Source organism: Miscanthus floridulus, chromosome 8, assembly GCF_019320115.1.
Source record: "Miscanthus floridulus cultivar M001 chromosome 8, ASM1932011v1, whole genome shotgun sequence".
NCBI classification, from domain to species: domain Eukaryota; kingdom Viridiplantae; phylum Streptophyta; class Magnoliopsida; order Poales; family Poaceae; genus Miscanthus; species Miscanthus floridulus.
Genome location: NC_089587.1, coordinates 49,882,238 through 49,903,742, shown reverse-complemented (window position 1 = coordinate 49,903,742; position 21,505 = coordinate 49,882,238). Strand labels below are relative to the sequence as shown.

Below are 21,505 nucleotides of genomic sequence, written 5' to 3'. Positions count from 1 at the left end.
ACAATACATCATTTTGACTTTCATTAAGTACCTATGAGATAACCTATTACCTGTCCACACTTAGCAAATGGGTTAGACCTTTAATCACGTTGTCATTCAATCATCCAAAACCCACTAAAGGGCTAGATGCACTTTCAGCTGTGTTTCAAGTGTGGTGCAAAGTGGGGACCACAACACAAGTGTTAGGCTTCTGTTCCTTTGCATCTGGTGGTGGAAGTGTGGCAACTTTTAGCAGAATCCCCATCTGCACCTGCTGCTCAGTCAGAGTCTGATGATGATGATGATGAACTCTTGGCCTTGTCTGAACATGCAGTCAGAGGTACTACAGCTGCTCATACTCTGAAGTTTCCTGCATATGTCCAGAATTTGCCTTCAATTATTTTGGTTGATTCTGGAAGTTCCCATAACTTCATAAGCCAGCTCTGGCTTCTCAGCTCTCTCCATGGACTCTCTTAGCTAAACCAATTACAGTTAAGGTAGCTGATGGTGCTACTTTGTTGTGTACTCATGAAGTAGTAAATTGCTCTTGGTCAGTTCTGGGTCATCTCTTTACTAATACTTTCAAAATTTTGCCACTTACTTGTTATGATGCTATACTGGGTATGGAATGGCTTGAGACACATAGCCCTATGCAGATTGAATGGAAACATATGTAGCTCAGTTTTATTCATGAAGGCAGTACAATTAAATTATCTGGTATTAATGATGATCCTGTCTCCGGTCCTGAGGTTACTGTGAATCAGTTATCAGCCATGACTAAATCAGATGCAATTTGGGGTGTTGTTGAGGTGTATGCAGTTAAACCTGATGCTGAGGTTACATCTGAAGTCCTTACTGCAATTACACAGTTGGTGTCTTAGTTTCCAGATTTATTTTCTGAACCAACAGGAACTCCACCATCCAGGGCTTTGACTCATACTATTCATTTGATTCCTGGTGCTCAGCCATTCAGGTTAAAACCATATAGATATACCCCCTTTCAGAAGGATCAGATTGAAAGGCAAGTCACTCAATTACTCAAGTCCAATATGATTAAAGAGAATACAAGCCCTTTTGCCTCACCTGCATTACTAGTCAAGAAGAAATCTGGTGAATGAAGGATGTGTATAGATTATAGAAGGTTAAATGCTTATACAGTGAAAAACAAATTTCCTTTACCTATTATTGAGGAATTGTTTGAGGAACTTCAAGGAGCTCAGTGGTTCACAACCTTGGACCTCAAATCTGGGTTTCATCAGATTATGGTTGAAGAAGCTGATCAGCATAAAACTGCTTTTCAAACTCATCATGGCCACTTTGAGTATATGGTAATGCCTTATGGTCTTATAGGAGCTCCAGCAACATTTCAGTTTGTCATGAATCATGTTTTGTCATCATTACTCACGAAATGTGTGGTTGTTTTCATAGATGATATTCTCATCTATAGTAAGACCTTTGAAGAACTGTGAATCATGTGAAGATGGTGTTTCAACTGTTACACGAGCATCAGTTGAAAGTCAGGCTTTCCAAGTGTACCTTTGCTCAACAGAAACTTCACTATCTGGGCCATGTTTTAAGCACTACAGGTGTTTCCACTGATCCTTCTAAAGTATCTGATGTAAAGAATTGGCTTACACCAACTAACCTCAAGGAATTGAGAAGTTTTTTTTTGGGTCTAGCTGGATACTACAAACGCTTTGTCAAGAATTTTGGTATGTTGGCTAAGCCCCTTACTGAGTTGCTTAAAAAGGGGACTATTTTGTGTGGACTGATGTTACTGAGGAGGCATTTCAACTACTCAAGACTGCTCTTATTACTGCTCCTGTCTTAGCCATTCCTGATTTTCATAAACCATTTGTCATTGAGACTGATGCATCTGATCATGGAATTGGAGCACTCCTGCAACAAGATGGGCACCCTATTGCTTTTGTCAGCAAAGCATTAGGCCCCAGAACTCAGGGCTTGTCAACTTATGAAAAAGAGAGTTTAGCCATTCTTCTTGCAGTTGATCAATGGAAAGCTTATCTTATGCCTGCTGAGTTCACTATACTAACAGATCAACGCAGTCTGATTCATTTGCAAGATCAGAAACTCAATTCTTACTGGCAGCAAAAAGCTATGACCAAGCTCATGGGGTTTCAGTATAAAATCTTGTACAAAAAGGGCTCTACCAATTGTGCTGTAGATGCTCTTTTAAGGATGAATCATAGTATTGGAATCTTGTCTGCCTTGTCTGTTGTCTTACCAACTTGGTTACAATCTGTTCAGGATAGCTATAAGGATCAACCAGCTGCTCAAAAGCTCTTCCAATCTTTAGCTTTACAGTCACCATAAGGCCACTTCTCACTAGATCAGGGTATTATCAAGTACAAAGGTGCTATATGGCTGGGTCATTCTGATGACATTCAACAGACTATTATTGAGCAGTTACATGCCAGTCCCATAGGAGGACATTCTGGATTTCTTGTTACATATCACAGAGTTAGGAAGCTCTTTTATTGGTCTCACGTGAATGATACAATTCAAAAAATTGTGGCTGCTTGCTTAGTTTGTCAACAAGCAAAGTCTGAGCATGTGCCTTATCCCGGTCTCCTCCAACCGTCTTCTGTTCCTAATCAGGCCTAGAAGGTGGTAACTATGGATTTCATTGAAGGCTTGCCCTCTTCAGATCAGTACAACTGCATCTTGGTGATTGTTGATAAATTCTCCAAGTATTCTCATTTCATTAAGGTGAAACATCCTTTCTCTGCTCTCCAGATAGCGAAGCTCTATATGGAACATGTATATAAGTTGCATGGAATGCCTCAAGCTATTGTTTTAGACAGAGATAAAATATTCACCAGCCTATTGTTTTAGACAGAGATAAAATATTCACCAGCCTTTTATGGAAAGAGTTGTTTAAACTGTCAGGCACTAGTTTGTGTATGAGTTCAGCATATCATCCACAGAGTGATGGCCAAACTAAACGAGTTAATCAATGCATTGAGGCTTATCTCAGATGCTTTATTCATCCTACTCCTGCAAAATGGTCTCAATGGCTTCACCTCGCTGAGTTCTGATATAATACCTGCTATCATTCTGCTCTTACTCATACACCCTTTGAAATATTGTATGGCCATCCACCACGGCACTTTGGCATTGATCCTGAGCAAGATTGTGTCATTCCGGAACTGGATGATTGGCTCAAACAGAGACATTCTATTACTATCGTTCTACATCAACAGTTACTTCGAGCACAACAGAAAATGAAGACTCAAGCTGATAAACATAGAGTGGATCACCAGTTTTCAGTTGGAGATCTAGTCTGGCTCAAGATACAGCCTTATGCTCAATCTTCTGTGGCTTCCTGAGTTTGCACTAAACTGGGTTATCGTTATTTTGGGCCCTATGAAGTGGAGTCCAGAGTTGGCCAAGTTGCTTATAAACTTAAGTAACCCGATCATTCTAAGGTTCATCCGGTATTCCATGTCTCGCTTCTCAAGAAGGTAACTGGCTCTGAACCAATTCAGTTTCCTCCATTACCTGAATAACCTTCTGCCATGCAAACTCCAGAAATGGTACTGGACCGTCGTGTCCACAACAAGGCTCATCGTACAAGTTATCAATTGCTGATCAAGTGAAAGAATTCTCCTGCTGAGTTGGCTACTTGGGAGGAAGAAGACGAAATCATTCGGCTGTTCCCAGAGTTCACGGCTTGGGGACAAGCCGTTGCTAATGGAGGGGGAAATGTCATAGTGCGCAAGGTACCTGCAAGCCCAGAAGGGAAAAGGAGCGAGCGCGCTAGGAAGCCCAATCCAAAGTTCCACGGACCAAGCTGGAAGAAGTAGAAGCCGCCTAAGCCCAGCTGCGTCTGGTGATGTGCTGTTGGAAACAGCTGTAAGCCAACTCGTTCAAGAGGTGAACCCGTAGCGAACTCGAACTTGTCTTGAAACGCGCCGGTAGTAGATGGTGGCGAGCTGCGGCTCGAGTTCACCGGCGGCGACGAATTCCATCTATCGTCGTATGCACTCTATTACTATCTGAATTCGTAATCCAGACATTATCCGTAGCAGCATAATCCGACGTTGGACGGTTGGCGTGTCACCCGCAGGAACGTGACACGGGCGCACGCGCGGCCGCGGGTCCAATAGCCGCGCGCCCGTGGAGGTGGAGCTGTGCCACTGCCACCAACCCTGCTCTGGCCTATGGGGGTACTTGTTCGCTGGAGTTGCCCGAAAGCGACGCGCGCGTGCGTGCCCAGCTGGGAGAGACGGGAGCGGGCAACCGCCGTGTCGCCGCGCGTTGTCAGCTCCGGGCGGTGCCGTCTGCCGTGCGCGCACGCCTCGCGCCAGTCGCCACCACCCACTACAGAATCATATTTTATTTAAATTTAATTCCTCCCTATAGATCGCAAGTTTCCGGCCGCAACAGATAATCCACCGCGATCATATACCCGTTCTAACAGGCTGCAGGTACTTGCCCGGCGACGCGTTCCGTCCGGTGCCGGCGCTCGCAGCAGTCCGCTGGGGGCATAATCATCCTCGTTTTTTTTCTTTTGGTTTTGGTTTTGCATTGTTGCATCACTAGCACCAACCAAAGACGCAAATCTGTCGGTACAAACAAAGAAAACAGGGCTACGCGCCTGCACAAAAACAAATCTGCATCCTATTTACACCTGAACGAACGACTGCCTCGATCGATTAGCTACTAAAATTGGACTAATATAATTAATTAAGCAATCGATTAGTCTCCTGGACGGCAGCAGTCCAATCACATGACCATCTCGGTCGGCGGCAGCAGCGCCAGGTTGAGGTCCAGACCCAGGCCCACGGGCGGCGGCGCCGCGTCGAACACCACAGACGGCGACGACCCAGAGCAGCTCCGCTCCTCCTCGCTTTTCGGCGGCAGGAACTGCAGCAGCGCCGGCGTCCCGGCCGCGGCCGTCGGGTCCATGAACAGCTGGTACGGCTGCGCGGCCGCCGCAGCTGGCAGCGCCAGGCTGAGGTCCAGCGACGGGGGCGGCGCCGCGACCGCCACCGTCACCGCCGCCAGCAACTCCTGCGGCAACGGCAGGGAGCACGAGGACGAGGATGACGACGACGCGTACACCACGGCGCTCCCGCTCCCGCTCCGGCTCCCGCTCGCGCTCGCGCTCGCCACTGGAGCCTCCGCCAGCGCCATCGGCTCCGTGGCGGGGTAGTTGGTGGTGGCGCCGGGTCCGCGGAGCCTGCGCGCGGCGGCGTCGTAGGCCCGCGCCGCCTGCTCGGGTGTGTCGAAGGTGCCCAGCCACACGCGCGCCTTCCGCAACGGGTCCCGAATCTCCGCCGCGTACCGGCCCCATGGCCGCTTCCTCACGCCGCGCAGCCTCGGCTGCTCCGTCGCCGCCGCGGACACGCCGCTGCCGATGCTTGCGGCCGGCGACGTCGATCTCTTGGGCGCCATAGATGGACAAATAATCCAACTGGTTTCGCCTCGCGCACTCGCCGCTCGCCGGCTTCTCGCCTTGCCTTCCCTCCTGCTTGTGGAGCTTCGGAGGATGGATGGATGGGAATGCCGCTGGCGAGGCGCGGGAATATATACACACGGACGGGAGGGGGGCGGCGGGACGGTGACAGGGTGAGGTGGAGTGTGGGGGCCCACGCGGGAGAGCAGACGCACGGAAGGTGAGGCCTCATCTGACTGTGGACCGGGCTTGGGGGCGGGCGTGGGGCCCAAGGCGCCGCCCCCAGCACGTTTCGGCGGCTCCTGCCGTCGGGTTCCCGGGGCCCGTTTCCTGTGCGTCAGCGCGTCATGCTCATGCGCGTGCGTGAGCTACCGTGTCTGCTCTGCCGCTGGCTTGCTCGGATCCGCCTCGTGGCTCACGTTGGACGCAGCAGTGTACTCGTAGGTTTGCCCGCGCAGCCGTCGGATCGATGTTTGACGCTTCATGATCTGTGTGTATAGAGCTTGAGGTGAGGTCGCTGCAGGTTCGTCTCCAATTGTGGTCAGCCCTTTTCCTTCTGTGGCCCGTTCGGCTTATTTAGAAACTGGTTTATTTGGCTTATTTTTTTTAGTTAAAATAATATTTTTTTCTCACAACAATTTAGTCAGAACAATATTTTTCAATTAGTTTTAGCTAAGTTTCAGCAAGCCGAACAGGACCATATCTTGGAGGACCATATCATTGTATTGATAGCGTTAGACCATTCCGAGCGCAATTTTGGAAACTATATACTCGATTTATAGCGATAACATGTGCCGGGTTGGCTCGATTTGTTGCGGTTCCGAGTGTTTTACACCTGCAAATATAGTACTACCGTTCATGGGAACTATTTATTTCTCTCCATACGAAATGAATGTGAGACCGAAGAAATCACAATTTATGGCTCAAAGTCTTTCCATACAGAAGCGCGGAGGTATATATAGCCCCAAGAAGTGTGACTAAATGCAGCCTAAATAGGGATGGAAATATGCTTATCCACGAACATATAATTCGTTTGGTATAGAGCGATAACAAGTGCGAGGTTGCCCAGATGCAATGGCCTTGTGTTTAGTTGTATCCATCGAGCCAGGCCCGAGAAAGAAATCGTTTGGTTTGCTCCTTCTGCATCGCTCCTCTCTGGTTGGTGTAGGCGCATGTGCGCGGATGCATGCAGCGAGCCTGGCCTGTGAAAAATGAAGAAAGAATCCGTATCCCGAGAGGCAGGATGGCGTGCTCCTTTTGCACCGCGTGAGCCAGATATGACAGCTGTGCCAATCAAACAATCGCCTGTTCTCACATGTGGAGGGCCTGGGTGAGGGCAGGAGCAAGAATCTGTATCCCGGGAGGCTGGCCGGCGTGCTCCTTTTGCACCGCGTGAGCCAGATACGATAGCCAGTAACCACGTATATAAAGGTATAATCGGCAATTTGACAGCATAAGCAATAAGGATGCCAACCACATAATCGTATGTTCTCGCATGTGGAGGGCCTAGCCAAGGGCAGGAGCAAGAATCCGTATCCCGGGAGGCTGGCTGGCGTGCTCCTTTTGCACCGCGTGAGCCAGATACGATAGCCAGTAACCACGTATGTAAAGGTATAATCGGCAATTTGACAGCATAAGCAATAAGGATGCCAACCACATAATCGTATGTTCTCGCATGTGGAGGGCCTAGCCAAGGGCAGGAGCAAGAATCCGTATCCCGGGAGGCTGGCTGGCGTGCTCCTTTTGCACCGCGTGAGCCAGATACGACAGCTGGTAACCAGGTATGTAAAGGTATAATCGGCAATTTGACAGCATTAGCAATAAGGATGCCAACCAAACAATGGTCCGTTCTCGCATGTGGAGGCCCTGGCCGAGGGCAGGAGCAAGAATCCATATCCCGGGAGGCAGTCTGGCGTGCTCCTTTTGCACCGCGTGAGCCAGATACGACAGCCGGTAACCACGTATGTAAAGGTATAATCGGCAATTTGACAGCATAAGCAATAAGGATGCCAACCAAACAATCGTCTGTTCTCGCATGTGGAGGGCCTGGCCGAGGGCAGGAGCAAGAATCCGTATCCCGAGAGGCAGTCTGGCGTGCTCCTTTTGCACCGCGTGAGCCAGATACGACAGCCGGTAACCGCGTATGTAAAGGTATAATCGGCAATTTAACAGCATAAGCAATAAGGATGCCAACCAAACAATCATCTGTTCTCGCATGTGGAGGGCCTGGCTGAGGGCAGGAGCAGGCAACCAACCACGCTCTTATTTCATTCTTTCAGAATTCTTGCCACATCGATGAAAGCGTATATAACAAGGTAATTAATGCACATAGAAATTATTCTGTTTTTTCATACTGGGAGTGTCTTTATTTGCTCTATACAGACAGAAGAACTGGCACGGAGCCAGTGGTGGGGCTAGGGGGGCTCTAGCCCCCCTACCGCTCGCGAGCAAGTGAAGCCCCGTAGAGTCGCCGTCTGAAATTTCAGCTGTTGTCGGTGTTTCGGACCGGGGGGTCCTCGACCGACTAGTGAATTTGTTCTGCGTGCTCCCGATTTCGGATGGTGATGCAAAGAGACACAAGGCTTATACTGGTTCGGGCAATCGGCGCCCTACGTCTAGTCTGAGGGATAGAATTTGTATTCCTTGCATCGAAGTGCTCATAGTAGGGGGTTACAAGCTAAGGGAGAGAGGGAACTAGTCCCAGGTCTCGGCAGGGTGTGAGTGGGCTGTCTGAGACGTTGCTCTCAAGCGGTTGGAATGTGTGCGTGTGTGTATGTGTTATCCGGTCTTTTTTTTCCTCCTCTAAGAGACCCAAGTCCTCTCCTTTTATAGTTGAAGGGAGGACGAGGGCAGTACATGTATCACTATGCGACGTCGTGCCAATAGGAGTGGCACGTCCGAACTCTGTGGCCCGTTCTGGTGGCGGCGTGGTCGTAGGAGCGATCCGTCCTTGGAATACTAGAGCGGCGTGGTTGTCCCATCAGGTCCTGTGCGTCGTGGGAGCCCCGGGAATGTCTCGGAGCGGACGTGGCGGCGAACGTGCAAGCCCCGGTGGACAGATTGTGCGCGAGGCTGAGGCCTGGTCGGTGCCGAGGCTTGTACTGCGGTGGGGGGGTCTCGGCAGGCATGAACCCCGAGATTGCCGAGGCCCCGGTGTACAGTGCCGAGGCCTTGAGCGGGCGGCGGGTCGTGGGTGCAGCGTTAGGACACAGTGGCCGGTAACCCCCGTCATACCCTGTCCCAGGCGCTGATCGTGAACACAGTGCTGGGACACAGTTACCGGTAACCCCCGTCATACCCTGTCCCAGGCGCTGATCGTGGACACAGTGCTGGGACACAGTTGCCGGTAACCCCCGCCGTGCCCTGTCCCAGCCGGTACGGCGCTGATGCGACTTCGGGTCGCGTCGGCCATTCTGTGACGTTGAGCCGCTGTCCGGCTGAGATTGTGGGAGTGGTTGAAAGTATTAATGAGACGTGACGCGCTATCGGGAGGGTCGGCCGAGGCGGGGGGCGACGGACCGCGGACGAGCCGGCCTCGAGCGACACGGAGAATGAGGCCTCGCGCGAGATGGAGATCAGGCTCCTTGCCGAGGCCTCGCGCGAGAGGCCTCGCGCGATACGGAGAACGCGCTTCCTGCCGAGGCCTTCCGGGGAGAGCCTCGGGCGGGGCGGAGAAGGCGTTCCTTGCCGAGGCCTTCCCTGGGGAGCCTCGCGCGAAGCGGAGTTGGCGTCAGGATGCCGAGACCTCCTGCTCGAGGCTCGAGGTGAGGAGGGGGAGGACCCGGTGGGCTTGGTCGTGGCGGGTGAGGGGCCCACGACTTACCTTCTAGCTTTTTCTTTTTTGATGGGACTTTAGCAACCCATTTTGATGTTTTGCTTGGGGTACCCCATTCTAAGATACCCGACAACTGTAGATGTACAGATAGGAGGGGCTGAGATTTGTTGAACCTCTTTTTCTTGCTAATTGCTGTTGTTTAGCCTCTCCTAATTTTTTTCCTAGCTTCGTCCCTAGAAAAACATTAATAGTAGGTATGCTTGCTTGTAGCCGCAGCCGATGCAGCAAGCTCTCCCCCGAGCATGCTGAATATAACACTTCGTGTTTTGTATCTTTCTAAATTATAGAATATTTTGGCTTTTATGGATTTATTGCTTTTGCTATATATATATATACTTAGATATAGTTTGTATCTAATAGAGTAAAATCTAGAAAAAGTCAAAACATTTTATGATTTAAAACAGAGAGAGTATTTTCCTAGGACAGTGCATGCTAAAACTACCAATGCCTAGATCGGCAGGTCAGCAGGTGTTTTTTTGCTCTTTCCAAACAGCTGAAAAATCTCTGCCCAAGGGTTCAAGAGAAAGGCACTGGTCCTTAAACCGACGTCGTGATTTTTCCCTTAGAAAAAGCGACGTCGTGATTCTGAGAAGAAGAAAGAAACGCAGCGCGAGGGAATGTGTGCAGGTGGGCGAGGGCGGCGGCTGCGGCTGCGACTGCGACTGCGACTGCGAGTGCCCCCACGGCCCCAGCCGCACGCGCACCGACGGAACGGCGCCGGCCCACAGCCGCGGCGCCGCCGGGTCGTGTGGACTTTCTTAAAAGCCGGGGGCGGCGGTTGGTGGAGACGTCGGCGGCGGCGGCAGGCGCATCGCGGGGAGCAGCCGTCACGCCGCTGTCAGGGGGTTGGACGGTGCCCTCGCCCTCCCGCACCGCACACACACGCGTCGCTTTACCAGTTGTTTTTTTTAAAAAAATTCCCGCCGTCCGGGCCGGGTCCGGGTCCCGGTGCGCCGCTGGCTGCCGACACGACACGGGTGCGTTGCCTCGAAGTCTCGGTGTACTACTTGCCAGGACAGGCGAACGTGCGCGCCGCGTCTTCGGGCTTCGGCTGCCTCGCGTGACGCGGACTTGAGCGGGTTGCTGCCGCGCTACCGTAGTCCAGGTCTCGTCACTCGCATGTCCTTTGCCGCCGGTCTCATGATGGCGTGGTACCGTGTAATTAACCTGGGATTTGTAATAATTGTTGAGTGTGTCGACGCATGGCATGTCCCTTATAACAAGGAACGGGACACTTCGAAACTTTGCATGCTCGTGATGTGATACGAGTATGCGACTGCAAATGAGAGATCGACTATCGATTTCCGAAAAAAAGAGAGAGAAGAGAACCGCACATGAGAGATTTAGCATATTTAAAGCTGGGGCAGTAAATATTGATCGCTTTTGCTTGTTCTTGACTTGCATGATCGGAGAAAAAGTGAGACCCGGAGAGCTAGGAGTAGCTACAAAAACACAATTACACTAACAGTAACGGGTGCCTAGTAGTATCCGTAGGTATTATCCGTACAGGAATTATCTAGTAGTATCCGTAGGTATTATCCGTACGTTAGTGAGCTAGGAATTACAGGAATTCGCAGACTGGCGAGGAGCTGTGCTGGACCGGAACGTAGATCGATGGTCTTGCCTAAACAGTACTAGGATCGGATGAAATGTTAGGTCGTGTTTGGTTCAAATAAGTCACCTACTTATAAGTTGAAAAGTGAAAAAATTGACTTATTTTATCAAACACCACCAACTTATAAGTCACCCCTGCTTATAAGTTTTAAGTTGGTTCACCCCTGCTTAAAACTTATAAGTCACCCTTTTTCGCGTGGGGCCCACACTTTTAATGGGCTTATAAGTCATCTACAACTAAACAGACATGACTAATAAGTCACTGATTTTCAATCACCTGACTTAGTAAGTCACCTGACTTATGAAAACCAAACAGGGCCTTAGTAGAAGTATTTTTTTTTAATTACACAGTAATATAGACACCCATAACACTCATGTGCGCTCACTCCTATAAACACACGAATGCAAACCCTATCCTTACGAGCACCTCCGAAGAACTGAGCCGACACATCTCGAGATTGACGAAGTCACCACAGACGCCCCGCTGTCGATAAAGACGTCGTCGCCTACCACTGAAAGTATAGCACCGTTAAATTTTGGAATAAATCCAGAAAAATACGAGCACCTGTTCCAAGTCGAGAACTTAAACCCAGCTGAACAGGTTTCACCACAGAAACTCAATCAACTGATCTATGATCAGTTCGCGCTTAGTAGAAGTATTTGTTCATGTGTAGTTTTAGATGTTTCCTTTCCTTCCTAATTCATCCCCTCAACACCACAGTTAATTATCTACTCGCTGTGATTGTGTTATGCTACTTGTGCGGCAGCTAATTATCTACTCGCTGTGATTGGTTACGCAACTTGTGCAACGCGTAGTAGTTTTAGTTGCGGACCCAATAGTGCATCAGTTTTTCTTGTAACACTATTTTTTTTCTTTTCCCTCGTCTAATAAGAATCGGCAAAACTCTTGCCGCCTTTCTTAAAAAGAAAACTCTTCCGATCGGCCTTACTATTATAAAGTGGAGTTACGCATAATAACTCTTCCGATCAGACTGACTATTATATATATGCAGAGTTACGCACAGTTACAAACCCAGCCGCTGCTTAACCTGCAGACTCAACACCAGCCCAGTCAATTTCTTCACAGGCAGTCACATCATGGCAAGCCTCTACAGCTCCACTGATCTTTCCGGTCCACCTCATTGGAACATCAAAAGCATCACAACTACGGAGTACTTTCTTGCTAGCTCTGAAGGATTCCCAAATCCCAATTCGAGGTTCACAAAATCCTAAGGGCAATGAACATGACGGCTAATTCTTTAGCTCAACAAGCCTACAATGCAAACTCTGTCTCAACGGTATTTACTTGTAGCCTATCTTTCTTTCTTTCTTTTCCTTTTTTTTTTGTGAACGGTAGTACTGCCTATCATAAGCACCTTCATCAGTGCCCCTTCCAAATGGCACTTTATTCTGTATACCCTGGGAACCATGTAATATCCTACCCGTAAGATGCTGTTAACTTTTTTTTTGAGAGAAACTTTTTTTTTGTTAACTTAATATATGCCAGTTATAGACAAAAACCCTGCCTGAACCCATTCTGGGCCGGAGGTTTTCGAGCTTGGACGACGAGCCCGATCGCTGCGTCTCGGCCCATAGGCTTCTGATGCCGTGTGCCCGTGACCTGGAGGCCTCGACACCCGCGTCGCGCCGCCGCCGCCGCCTACGCCTGCTGCGTCCCCGGCCAGCCCCGCGGCGCCATCCGACTACGAATCCCCTCCCCCGCTCGCCCTCCTGCTTGATCCCGCCGCCGCCGCCGCCGCCACCGCCACCTCAACCGCCCACTCCTCCCTCTCCCTCTAGGGTTGCCCTGCCGCTCCCTCGAATCGCGCAATCGGAGGCCTCCCCGTCCGCCCTCCAGTGTGAGTTCCTCTTCTTCTCGCTACTCCACTGCCTCATTTTCGGCTCCCTGCTCTCCTCTTCTGTAGTTAGAATGTTCGATGCCCTATCACCCCTCTACGTGCCTTCTACTGTTCTACACTTCAATCTCTCATGTATCAGTTTATCCTATGCAGAGCAAGGTAGCAGACAGATGGCGCCGCAGTCCCGCTTGCTGCCGCCGGCGTTGCAGATGCTTCGCCGCTGCCGGTGCCGCGCCTCGCGCTCCCACTTCTCTACCGCGCCCACTCTCGTCTCGCCGCCATCCAAGGCAGTGGTCTACGACGAGCACGGCCTGCCGGAGAAGGTGCTGAGGACGGTGGACGTGCCACCGGTGGAGGTCGGCGACCGCGACGTCTGCGTCAGGATGCTGGCTGCCCCCATCAACCCCTCGGACATAAACCGCATCGAGGGCGTCTACCCCGTCAGGCCCCCGCTCCCCGCCGCCGTCGGAGGCTACGAGGGCGTCGGCCAGGTCCACGCCGTCGGCCCCGCCGTCACCGCCCCGCTCTCGCCCGGCGACTGGGTCATACCGTCCCCTCCATCGTTTGGTCGGTAATTGTAATTGCCTTGCCTTGCTGCTTCGGGTTCGGGAGGGGGTCTCTTCGACTCAAATTTCAACTAGTAGTACCGTTTTTATGCTCTTCAGGGACCTGGCAGACGTACATTGTCAAGCATGAGAGCGTCTGGCACAAGGTCCGCAGCGATGTACCCATGGAGTACGCTGCCACCATCACTGTCAACCCCTCGACCGCGCTCAGGATGCTCCAAGACTTTGTAAAACTCAATCCTGGTGCTCTTTTTGCTTCTTTTGACCATTCTTTCAAGTAGTTTCTTCCTTCCTTCCCTTGACATTTGACACGTCCTAGAATTCACATGCTAGTCATCTCGTGACCTCCAATCTCTACTGTCACCAGGTGACGCTATTGTTCAGAATGGCGCTACCAGCATTGTTGGCCAGTGTGTTATTCAGCTCGCCAAAGTACATGGAATGCACACCATCAACATTATAAGGGACAGGTACATTACAAATTTCCTTCCCAAAGTTGGGTGCCATCAACAAGGATCAAGGATTATGTTGGTGTCTTGCCTTTGTACATGATTCCTGTGCCAATTATCTCTTATGATTCACTTTCGATACCCATCTTCTTATCCCACTGTTGTTCAATAGTAATCTGTAGTAGCTGAATTGATGCAGGCCTGGGTCAGAGGAAGCAAAAAGCAAACTCAAACAACTTGGTGCAGATGAGGTGTTCACAGAATCTCAGCTAGACATGAAGAATGTCAAGAGCTTGCTGGTACTGCTCCACTACCTGCTTTTCCAAATTGCTGTCATCCTTGCCAGCTAGTATCTGTTTACGTGTGCATTAAAATTAAAATTCTGTGTGAGAACTTAAAAGCTTTGCCAAATAGGAAGGTTGTGATCTGATGTTGACAAATGCAGTTTAGACTAGAAAACTACGCGCGGCATTGCGCCGCACATGCTTAGAGAGCTTGCCAGTTTCAGCCAATTTTGGGTTGTCATTCATCACACATTCATCGTAGCTCAGAGGCAGCGTCGTAATTAGAAATGGTTGTCAGTAGAGGTGTGGGTAGCGATGAAGAGGCAAGGATCTAGTAGCGGGAGAATTTTAGAAAAAGAGAAAGAGGACATTTTTTTTTAAAAAAGGTTAAATTCAGATAAACTTGAATAGGAGTTTTTGTCCTAAACATAAACACAGTTCTCATGATATTCCTTTAGAAAGAAGTGCCAAGAAAACTAACTTACGGAAAATAAAAGAAACATATACAGAGGTGTTTCTTGAAGGGGTTATTTGGATCCCATGTTTTATAAAAACTAGATTTTATAGAATAAGTTTTAGCCCAAGATGCAGCACGATGATGTCTGGACACTATGACTAACATGGGTTTATCTGAAACAAAGTTCTTGATAACCTAGAAAAGTGAGCTTTAATAAAAACGAGTTTTTGTGGTTTTCAGAGAACTGGCTTATGTATGGTATCTCAATTGCCAACATCCAACAAATCTAGCAATCATCCTTCACCCAGGGCCTATACCTCAATTTGATTTTTTTTAAATTCTCCTGGCAGCAATGGCGTGCCGCGTGCATAAACTAACTATTGAACAAAGATTTAGATCAGAGAAAGTGCTATCCATCGCTGGTGGTGTGTTGCCTCCTCCACAGCCAAACATAAACATTAAGTAATGAACTAACCACAACCAGGAACTGTTTTTTTTTCTTCTAAAATTCCAAATAAAGCTCGTTTTAATAAAACTAGCTTCTAATTAGGAGATCCAAACAGCCATGAAGAAATCAATTCACCTGAGTCTTCCTTTTAGATACCATTTTCATAAACCGGTTATCCTCCCATAATTTCTGGTGCTCTGGCTCATACAACTGAATTCGCCATCAACCCAAATGTCGTTTTCAGGACATCCACAGTGTGTGGTTGTTTCCATCCTCTTTGTTTGCACATAACAAAAGTAAACAAGCCGAACTCAATTACTACCACTTTGTTATTTGACACTGGAAGCAGGCATGATTGCCAAAGTGGAGCTCAAACCGTCAAATATTAACAAACTTTTTTTATTGGGAAGAAATTAAACCAAGCTTATGGGGACCACCAAGCAACGAGATATGCATAAGGTGCAACGTAGGGAGGTGCTTGCTTAAGCTAATAAGTAACGGTAGTTTACTATCAATAGTTTGCCGAGACAAAGCTAGCTATGAAGAAATGAGTCAAAGCATGCATATGGAACAAACAGATTTGGAGCCATAAGACCGGTGCTTTCAGCTGCCAAGGGTATATGGTTTGTCAGATGACAAGCTGCAGTGTGAATTTGGGGTGAGCTAGATATTAGCTAATTTGTACTAACGATGAACTATTTGTGATTTCATGTTTATTTCTTTTTCATGGTTTGTGCTACCTATAATGTGATAAATCAAGGTATAGAATATTTGTGAACAAACATGTTTGATACATATCTGCGTGAATGAATTTACTAACATGTTTCTCCGTAGCAGATAAACATCAAAAGTTAGCATTGGGAATTCTTAAATATAGGGTAGTTGCTGTATCTCTGTGTTTGTAGCTCCCAGTGGCATAGGAATTACAGGTAAAATTGCAATTGCCATACTGCTAAATTCCTAAAGCTCTTCACAGATAAAAATGTAGACGTAACAAGATTTCAGAGTACAGGTCAACTGTATGTCTTAAGAAAACCAAAATGTTAGGTGAAAGCATTAGAGCAATCAGTTGAAATTAGATTCATGATAAAGGAGACAATTGTCCTTCTATGATCTTTGATTCAAATGGTACTAGTCTCCAAAAAATTTCACCATAATTCAGACATCCAAGCAAGCAGTAACAGAGAAGTTACTGCATTATACTCTGTAGTCTGCACTACCGAAATTCTGTATATATTCTTGTAGAAATGCTAAGGTAGGAGTGAAGAAGGAATGATGGGTCATTATCATATCACACAATATTGTCATGATCCTTCTATTGCAATTTTAAAGAAAATCATTAATGGTCTATAGGAAATCAAGAAACGACTACCAGTCCATTTGAAATGTGCATACATACAGTTTGAAGCATACAATACGCAAGCATGTGTAGGAAGAAGGTAAAATAGGCCACACCTTGTGATTTAAGACTGGAGCACTAATGTAGCTGGTGAACCAATCAAAATAACATGCAAGCCTTGGGTACAGTTCCCACCCCATCAATTGCACTGAAATAATCTAACCTGAATATTTCAAGCACAACTGATAGGGATGGGGACTGTACAAAATCAGCAACCGAATATTGAAAGGTCCACATTTTTTCTCCAAGACACGGGAGAGCTGAGTATCATTATATTAAAGAAGAAGGAAAAAGGGTAAAGAGCCCCGGTTACACCCATAGGATCACAGAATTACATACATGCCTTTTTGTTACAAATACACACAACCTGGATCAACCTAGCCCCTAAGAACGAGGGCCGACAAGGAGATCCCTCGCGCTCCAGCCATTGCCCAAAGCTGGGCCTCCTCAGCAAGCAGCAAGGCAGTAGCCGTATTGGCGTTAAAGCCATCAAAGACACATTTGTTCCAATGTTTCCAAAGTGTTCAAGCCCCTAGGATAATGATGGGATTGATGCCTCTTTGCAATTGTCCATCGACCATCTCATTAGTTCTATTCCACCAGTCCTCAAAAGAAGTATCATTCATCGACGGCACTACAGTTTGCAGCCCAAAGCGATTTAGGAGGGAGAACCAGAATTGCCTTGAAAACACGCAGCTAGTGAGCAAGTGATCAATTGTTTCCTCAGCATGGTTGCAATGAGGATACTAAACTGGATGGCCAAGGAGGCGCCTCATGGGGGAGAAGGTGGGCGACAAGGGGAGCGGTGGAGGGTGTGGCGCCGTGTCTCGGCCTTTCTTGGCACTCGTGGGCATAGGGAAGCCTTGTTGTGAGGCAGCAAGCGGGGTAGGGGGTTGAGGCTGGAGACGCTGCATGTGCATGGCGGCCCGGTGGGCCTGGACGATGGAGGATGGGCGAGGTAGAGGAGATGACAGTAGCGGGGAGGAAGGGCGTCTCGAGCTCAAGTAGTGGAGGGGAATGACGTCTCAAGCTCGAGCAGCGGAGGGGATGTGCCACAAAACTTCGTGACGATTCAAGTGGGCGAGACCTAAACCGATCCGTATCAGACGGACGAGTGGCCCACTTTTGGTGCAAGATTTGTATTATTAGAGATTAGTTGTAGTAGTTTATGGAAACCCAATCTCAAATGCGGTAGAACTGTGTAGTTCACTGTTTTTTTTTTCTTGTAGTGCTATTATTGCCTGACATTGGCATTGTGACATACAAATTGCAGTTTTTCTTCTACCTGTAGAGTAGGATTGTTTCAAGTTTGAACCAACATGTATCTAGTTAATGTTTTGTTTCCTGTGTTCTCAGGGTGCTTTGCCAGAGCCTGCATTAGGATTTAACTGTGTTGGAGGAAATGCTGCTTCTCTAATACTCAAGCTTTTGAAGTAATGTGCTGAATTTGAAAAAGGGTAGAATAATCCATTTTTCTCCCACACATAGACATAACTCTTGTTCTGTAGGCAAGGAGGCACCATGGTGACATATGGTGGAATGTCCAAGAGACCTGTCACTGTCCCTACTTCATATTTCATTTTTAAGGTATGTACACAAGACCCTGCTTGTGAAACTTATGCATCCTCAGTTTTTCCCTACTTATATTGTTAGGCAACTTCAAACATTTTTAATGCTTATTATAGTAAACTGCCTATTCAATGTGAGCAATGTTACTCTCAGTAGATGACAATGCTAAGAAACTAGTGCTGAATTATCAGCATGTCGAGACAAACAAACTATTTGATAGATGGTTTCACGTTGTGTTCAAGGGAGATGGTGAGTCCTATTGTTTATATGATATTGCCCCATATGTCTAAAATTACTTAACACAATGCAATATATGTTTTTAAAGGATCTTTCGCTACGAGGGTTCTGGCTCCAGAAGTGGGTGAACTCAGATAAAACAGAAGACTGCAGAAGAATGATAGACTACCTCTTGGGCCTTGTGCATGAAGGCAAACTCAAATACGAGTATGTATTGTTAATGCCATTCTGTTGTAGGGTTGCTGTTAGATCTTGTTGACATGCCCTCATCTAGGCATTGCCATATCTGTAAAGAGAAAAATTAAGTGCCTTTGGAAACATATTAATTTGTTTGCAGGATGGAGTCGATTTCTTTTGGTGAGTTCAGCTTGGCTCTGGAGAAGGCCCTGGGTAAACATGGAAGCCAGCCAAAGCAAGTTATCAGGTTCTGAGACGAGGGTATAGGCTAGGAGATCAGAGAGCATGCAATTGCCATTGATCTGTATGAATGAATGATGAATCCAACAGTTAGCTTTGCCAAGTGTCAGAATGACTTGGAGTTGTAAATAAAATAAATTAAAGGTAGCAATTTTTAATGGAATTGTGAAACCAGCAGCTTAGCTATATTTAAGCGCTGAGTTCATCTTGCAATGAACTGCTAAGTGCTAAGTGAGTGAAGGATCACTTGTGGCGGTGGGCGGCTGTACATGGGTTGTGCGTGAAGTATTTTTCTTTATGAGAAAATGCTAGTTTTGTGAGTGAAGTATTTTTATTTCTGAGAAAATGCTAGTTTTGTGAGGCGGATGGTTAATACGAATTTAACAGAGTTGTTTGTATCAATATCTATTTCAAAGTTACTTTATTTGTCATAAGGACCATTGTTAATGTGTACATCATATTTTGCTGGATTTTATGCTTTTTTTTACATCATCCACAAGGATACTATTGACCAATAAATATTCTAGTAGGCTATGATAAAACGATAATACAATTAAGACGTCCGGACAGATGTCTCCCACCGCTCACTTCTGCACGCGTCGCTTGCCCAGTGACCCTATATGCTTGTCTCGGCCGAGCGTCCCAATGGTTGTTGTGCCGTTTCCTCCTTGCGTCGCCGTGCCCATCCGCCCACCCCACTTTGCCTCGCCATCACCGGTCCCCCGCAGCGTCGCGCCCCTGTCGCGCCACGCCCCATCCCCTGTGGCCTCTGCGCCGCATTCCCCATCGGGCCTAGTCTGCCTCGCCAGCCTTCACCGCGCTACATTCTCGCTGCGGTCGGCCAGCTTGCCGCAACCGCCTCCACCGAGCCAGCGAGCCTCCACAACGGATGCTCCAACAAGCAGGTGGGGGGATGAGATTCGTGTGACGCCGCGTCCGCCGGCGAGTTGACCGTGCCGCTGCCGCACATCGAGGTCCATGCGCCGTCGTCGACCTTAGCGCCAGCATGCCTCCATTCGTCCAAGCAAAGCCCATGCTGCAAGAGTATGTTTCTGATGTTTCATCTGGACGTTGCAAGTGTTTCATCTTGATGTTGCAAAAGTATATCAAAATGTTGCACATGTTGTAGTGGCTATACATGTATGCTTCAAATGTATGTTCCAAATGTTTCATCTTGTTTTCAAGATGTATGCTTGTAAGTATTTCATCTGAATGTTGCATATGTTTTCACATATATGGAGTGTTTTTCAGGTGTTTTTTTCAAGTGTTTCATACACATGTTGCGAGTGTTTTTAGCTGTTTTGTACGTATGTTGCAAGTGTTTCATCTAGATGTTTCAAAAGTAGAGCTGGTGTTGCAGCTAGTGTTTCAGATGCATGTTTCATCTGCCTTCATATGTATTTTGCAAGTGTTGCATCCGGATGTTTCAAAAGTAGATTGGGTGTTGCATCTATGTCTTCGCTTTTCTGCTGCCTCACCTTCGCCTCGGTGCCTCCTCCTCCTCCTCCTAGCAGTTGGGCATCCGCTGCCCCCTCCCCCTCTTCTAGATGCTGGCGTAGCCACCTGTTGGCTGCGTGAATGCGTGTGAGAAGCGGAGAGGGCGCGAGTGTGGACTCCCCATGTGTAGTCGGGCAGGTCGAGCAGCGCGAGCCCCGCGTAGGCGGGCACGGGATGCAGGTGCACGGGGGGGGGGGGGGGGGGGGGGGGAGAGTGCAGGCATGGGCATCCATTCGGACGTTCGGGCGCTAGCACTGCCGATTATAAAATGCAAACGATTTATTATTAACTTGCTTTAATTAATAAAAAATGAAAAAGGTCATGTTGTAAATTATTCCATTCAAAACTGATAAGTGTATGTTGACTAAGAATAAGTTAAACAGGAAAGATTTTGATCCATATTGTTAATTGGTAAAAAAATGTCTTCTTAGAAGAGCATAAATCTATTGTTGCAGGTTTTAGGTCTCAAACTTGCATGTTGACTAATTGTTAGTCCACCTTTACAAAACTCGAATGATAATGATTCTATGAGGACGTCCGTCCCCAACTCGCGTCCGGATGATACGTGACTCGTGTTTGTACACCTTTTGCTGTTTCTCTGTGTTGTAAGGGGATTTTTGGGATGTTGCAACACATGATTTTCAAATATTGCAATAGGGTGATTCATGTGTTGCAGAAAGAGAGTTCTAATGTTAGGATTGTTGCAATAGGGGATTTTAATTGTTGAAATTACCTTTTTTTTTAAAATGTTGCAGCATTGAAAGGTGATTTTGATAAGTTTCCATTTCCATGTGTTCATGGTTGATTTTGCGACGTTGCAGTACATAATTTTTCGATACTGTAGTACATATTTTCGATGCTGTAGTATATAATTTTTTATGTCGCACTACATACTCACTGCGGCCCCGCCCACCGGCGCTCCCTTCTTCCTTCCCTCCCCCCTCTGTGACCTCCATTGTGACCGCACGCTCCCCAGCGACCCGGCTCCCGCTCCCCCGCCGGTGATGAGGATGACAGCGCCGACTCCAATGAGGTAGGTCGGTCCTCCTCTGGATCTGAGCCCTCCCCCTCCACTGGATCTGAGGGACGCAGTGGTGGCTAGGGTTCCGACGAGCTCTGGGGTCCTATTCCCTACTCCCTTCGGCGAGCTCGAAGGTGATGGGCCAGGGGCCGGAGCAGCCTGCACCTCGAACTCATCCCTTTGTTGTTTGTACACCTTTTGCTGTTTCTCCGTGTTGTAAGGTGATTTTTGGGATGTTGCAGCAGATGATTTTCAAATGTTGTAATAGGGTGATTCATGTGTTGCAGGAAGGGAGTTCTAATGTTAGGATTGTTGCAATAGGGGATTTTAATTGTTGAAATTACATTTTTTAAATGTTGTAGCATTGAAAGGTCATTTTGATAAATTTCCATTTCCTGGTTTCATGGTTGATTTTGCGACGTTGCAGTACATAATTTTTCGATGCTGCAGTA

At 47.8% G+C, this 21,505-nt stretch overlaps 2 protein-coding genes across 2 annotated transcripts; one reads left to right on the top strand and one right to left on the bottom strand.

Moving 5' to 3' along the window:
• Window positions 1-4,576: 4,576 nt before the first annotated feature.
• On the bottom strand, window positions 4,577-5,497 carry LOC136471942 (ethylene-responsive transcription factor 11-like). Its single transcript, XM_066469691.1, has one exon. The coding sequence runs from the start codon at window positions 5,398-5,400 to the stop codon at window positions 4,729-4,731; it is 672 nt and encodes a 223-aa protein (XP_066325788.1). The 5' UTR covers window positions 5,401-5,497; the 3' UTR covers window positions 4,577-4,728.
• A 6,918-nt stretch (window positions 5,498-12,415) lies between these two features.
• Window positions 12,416-18,901, top strand: LOC136476337 (enoyl-[acyl-carrier-protein] reductase, mitochondrial-like). Its single transcript, XM_066474129.1, has 9 exons — window positions 12,416-12,709; window positions 12,863-13,276; window positions 13,375-13,518; window positions 13,643-13,745; window positions 13,924-14,023; window positions 17,669-17,745; window positions 17,821-17,899; window positions 18,207-18,325; window positions 18,456-18,901. The coding sequence occupies exons 2-9, from the start codon at window positions 12,880-12,882 to the stop codon at window positions 18,547-18,549; spliced, it is 1,113 nt and encodes a 370-aa protein (XP_066330226.1). The 5' UTR covers window positions 12,416-12,709; window positions 12,863-12,879; the 3' UTR covers window positions 18,550-18,901.
• The last annotated feature ends 2,604 nt before the right edge of the window (window positions 18,902-21,505 follow it).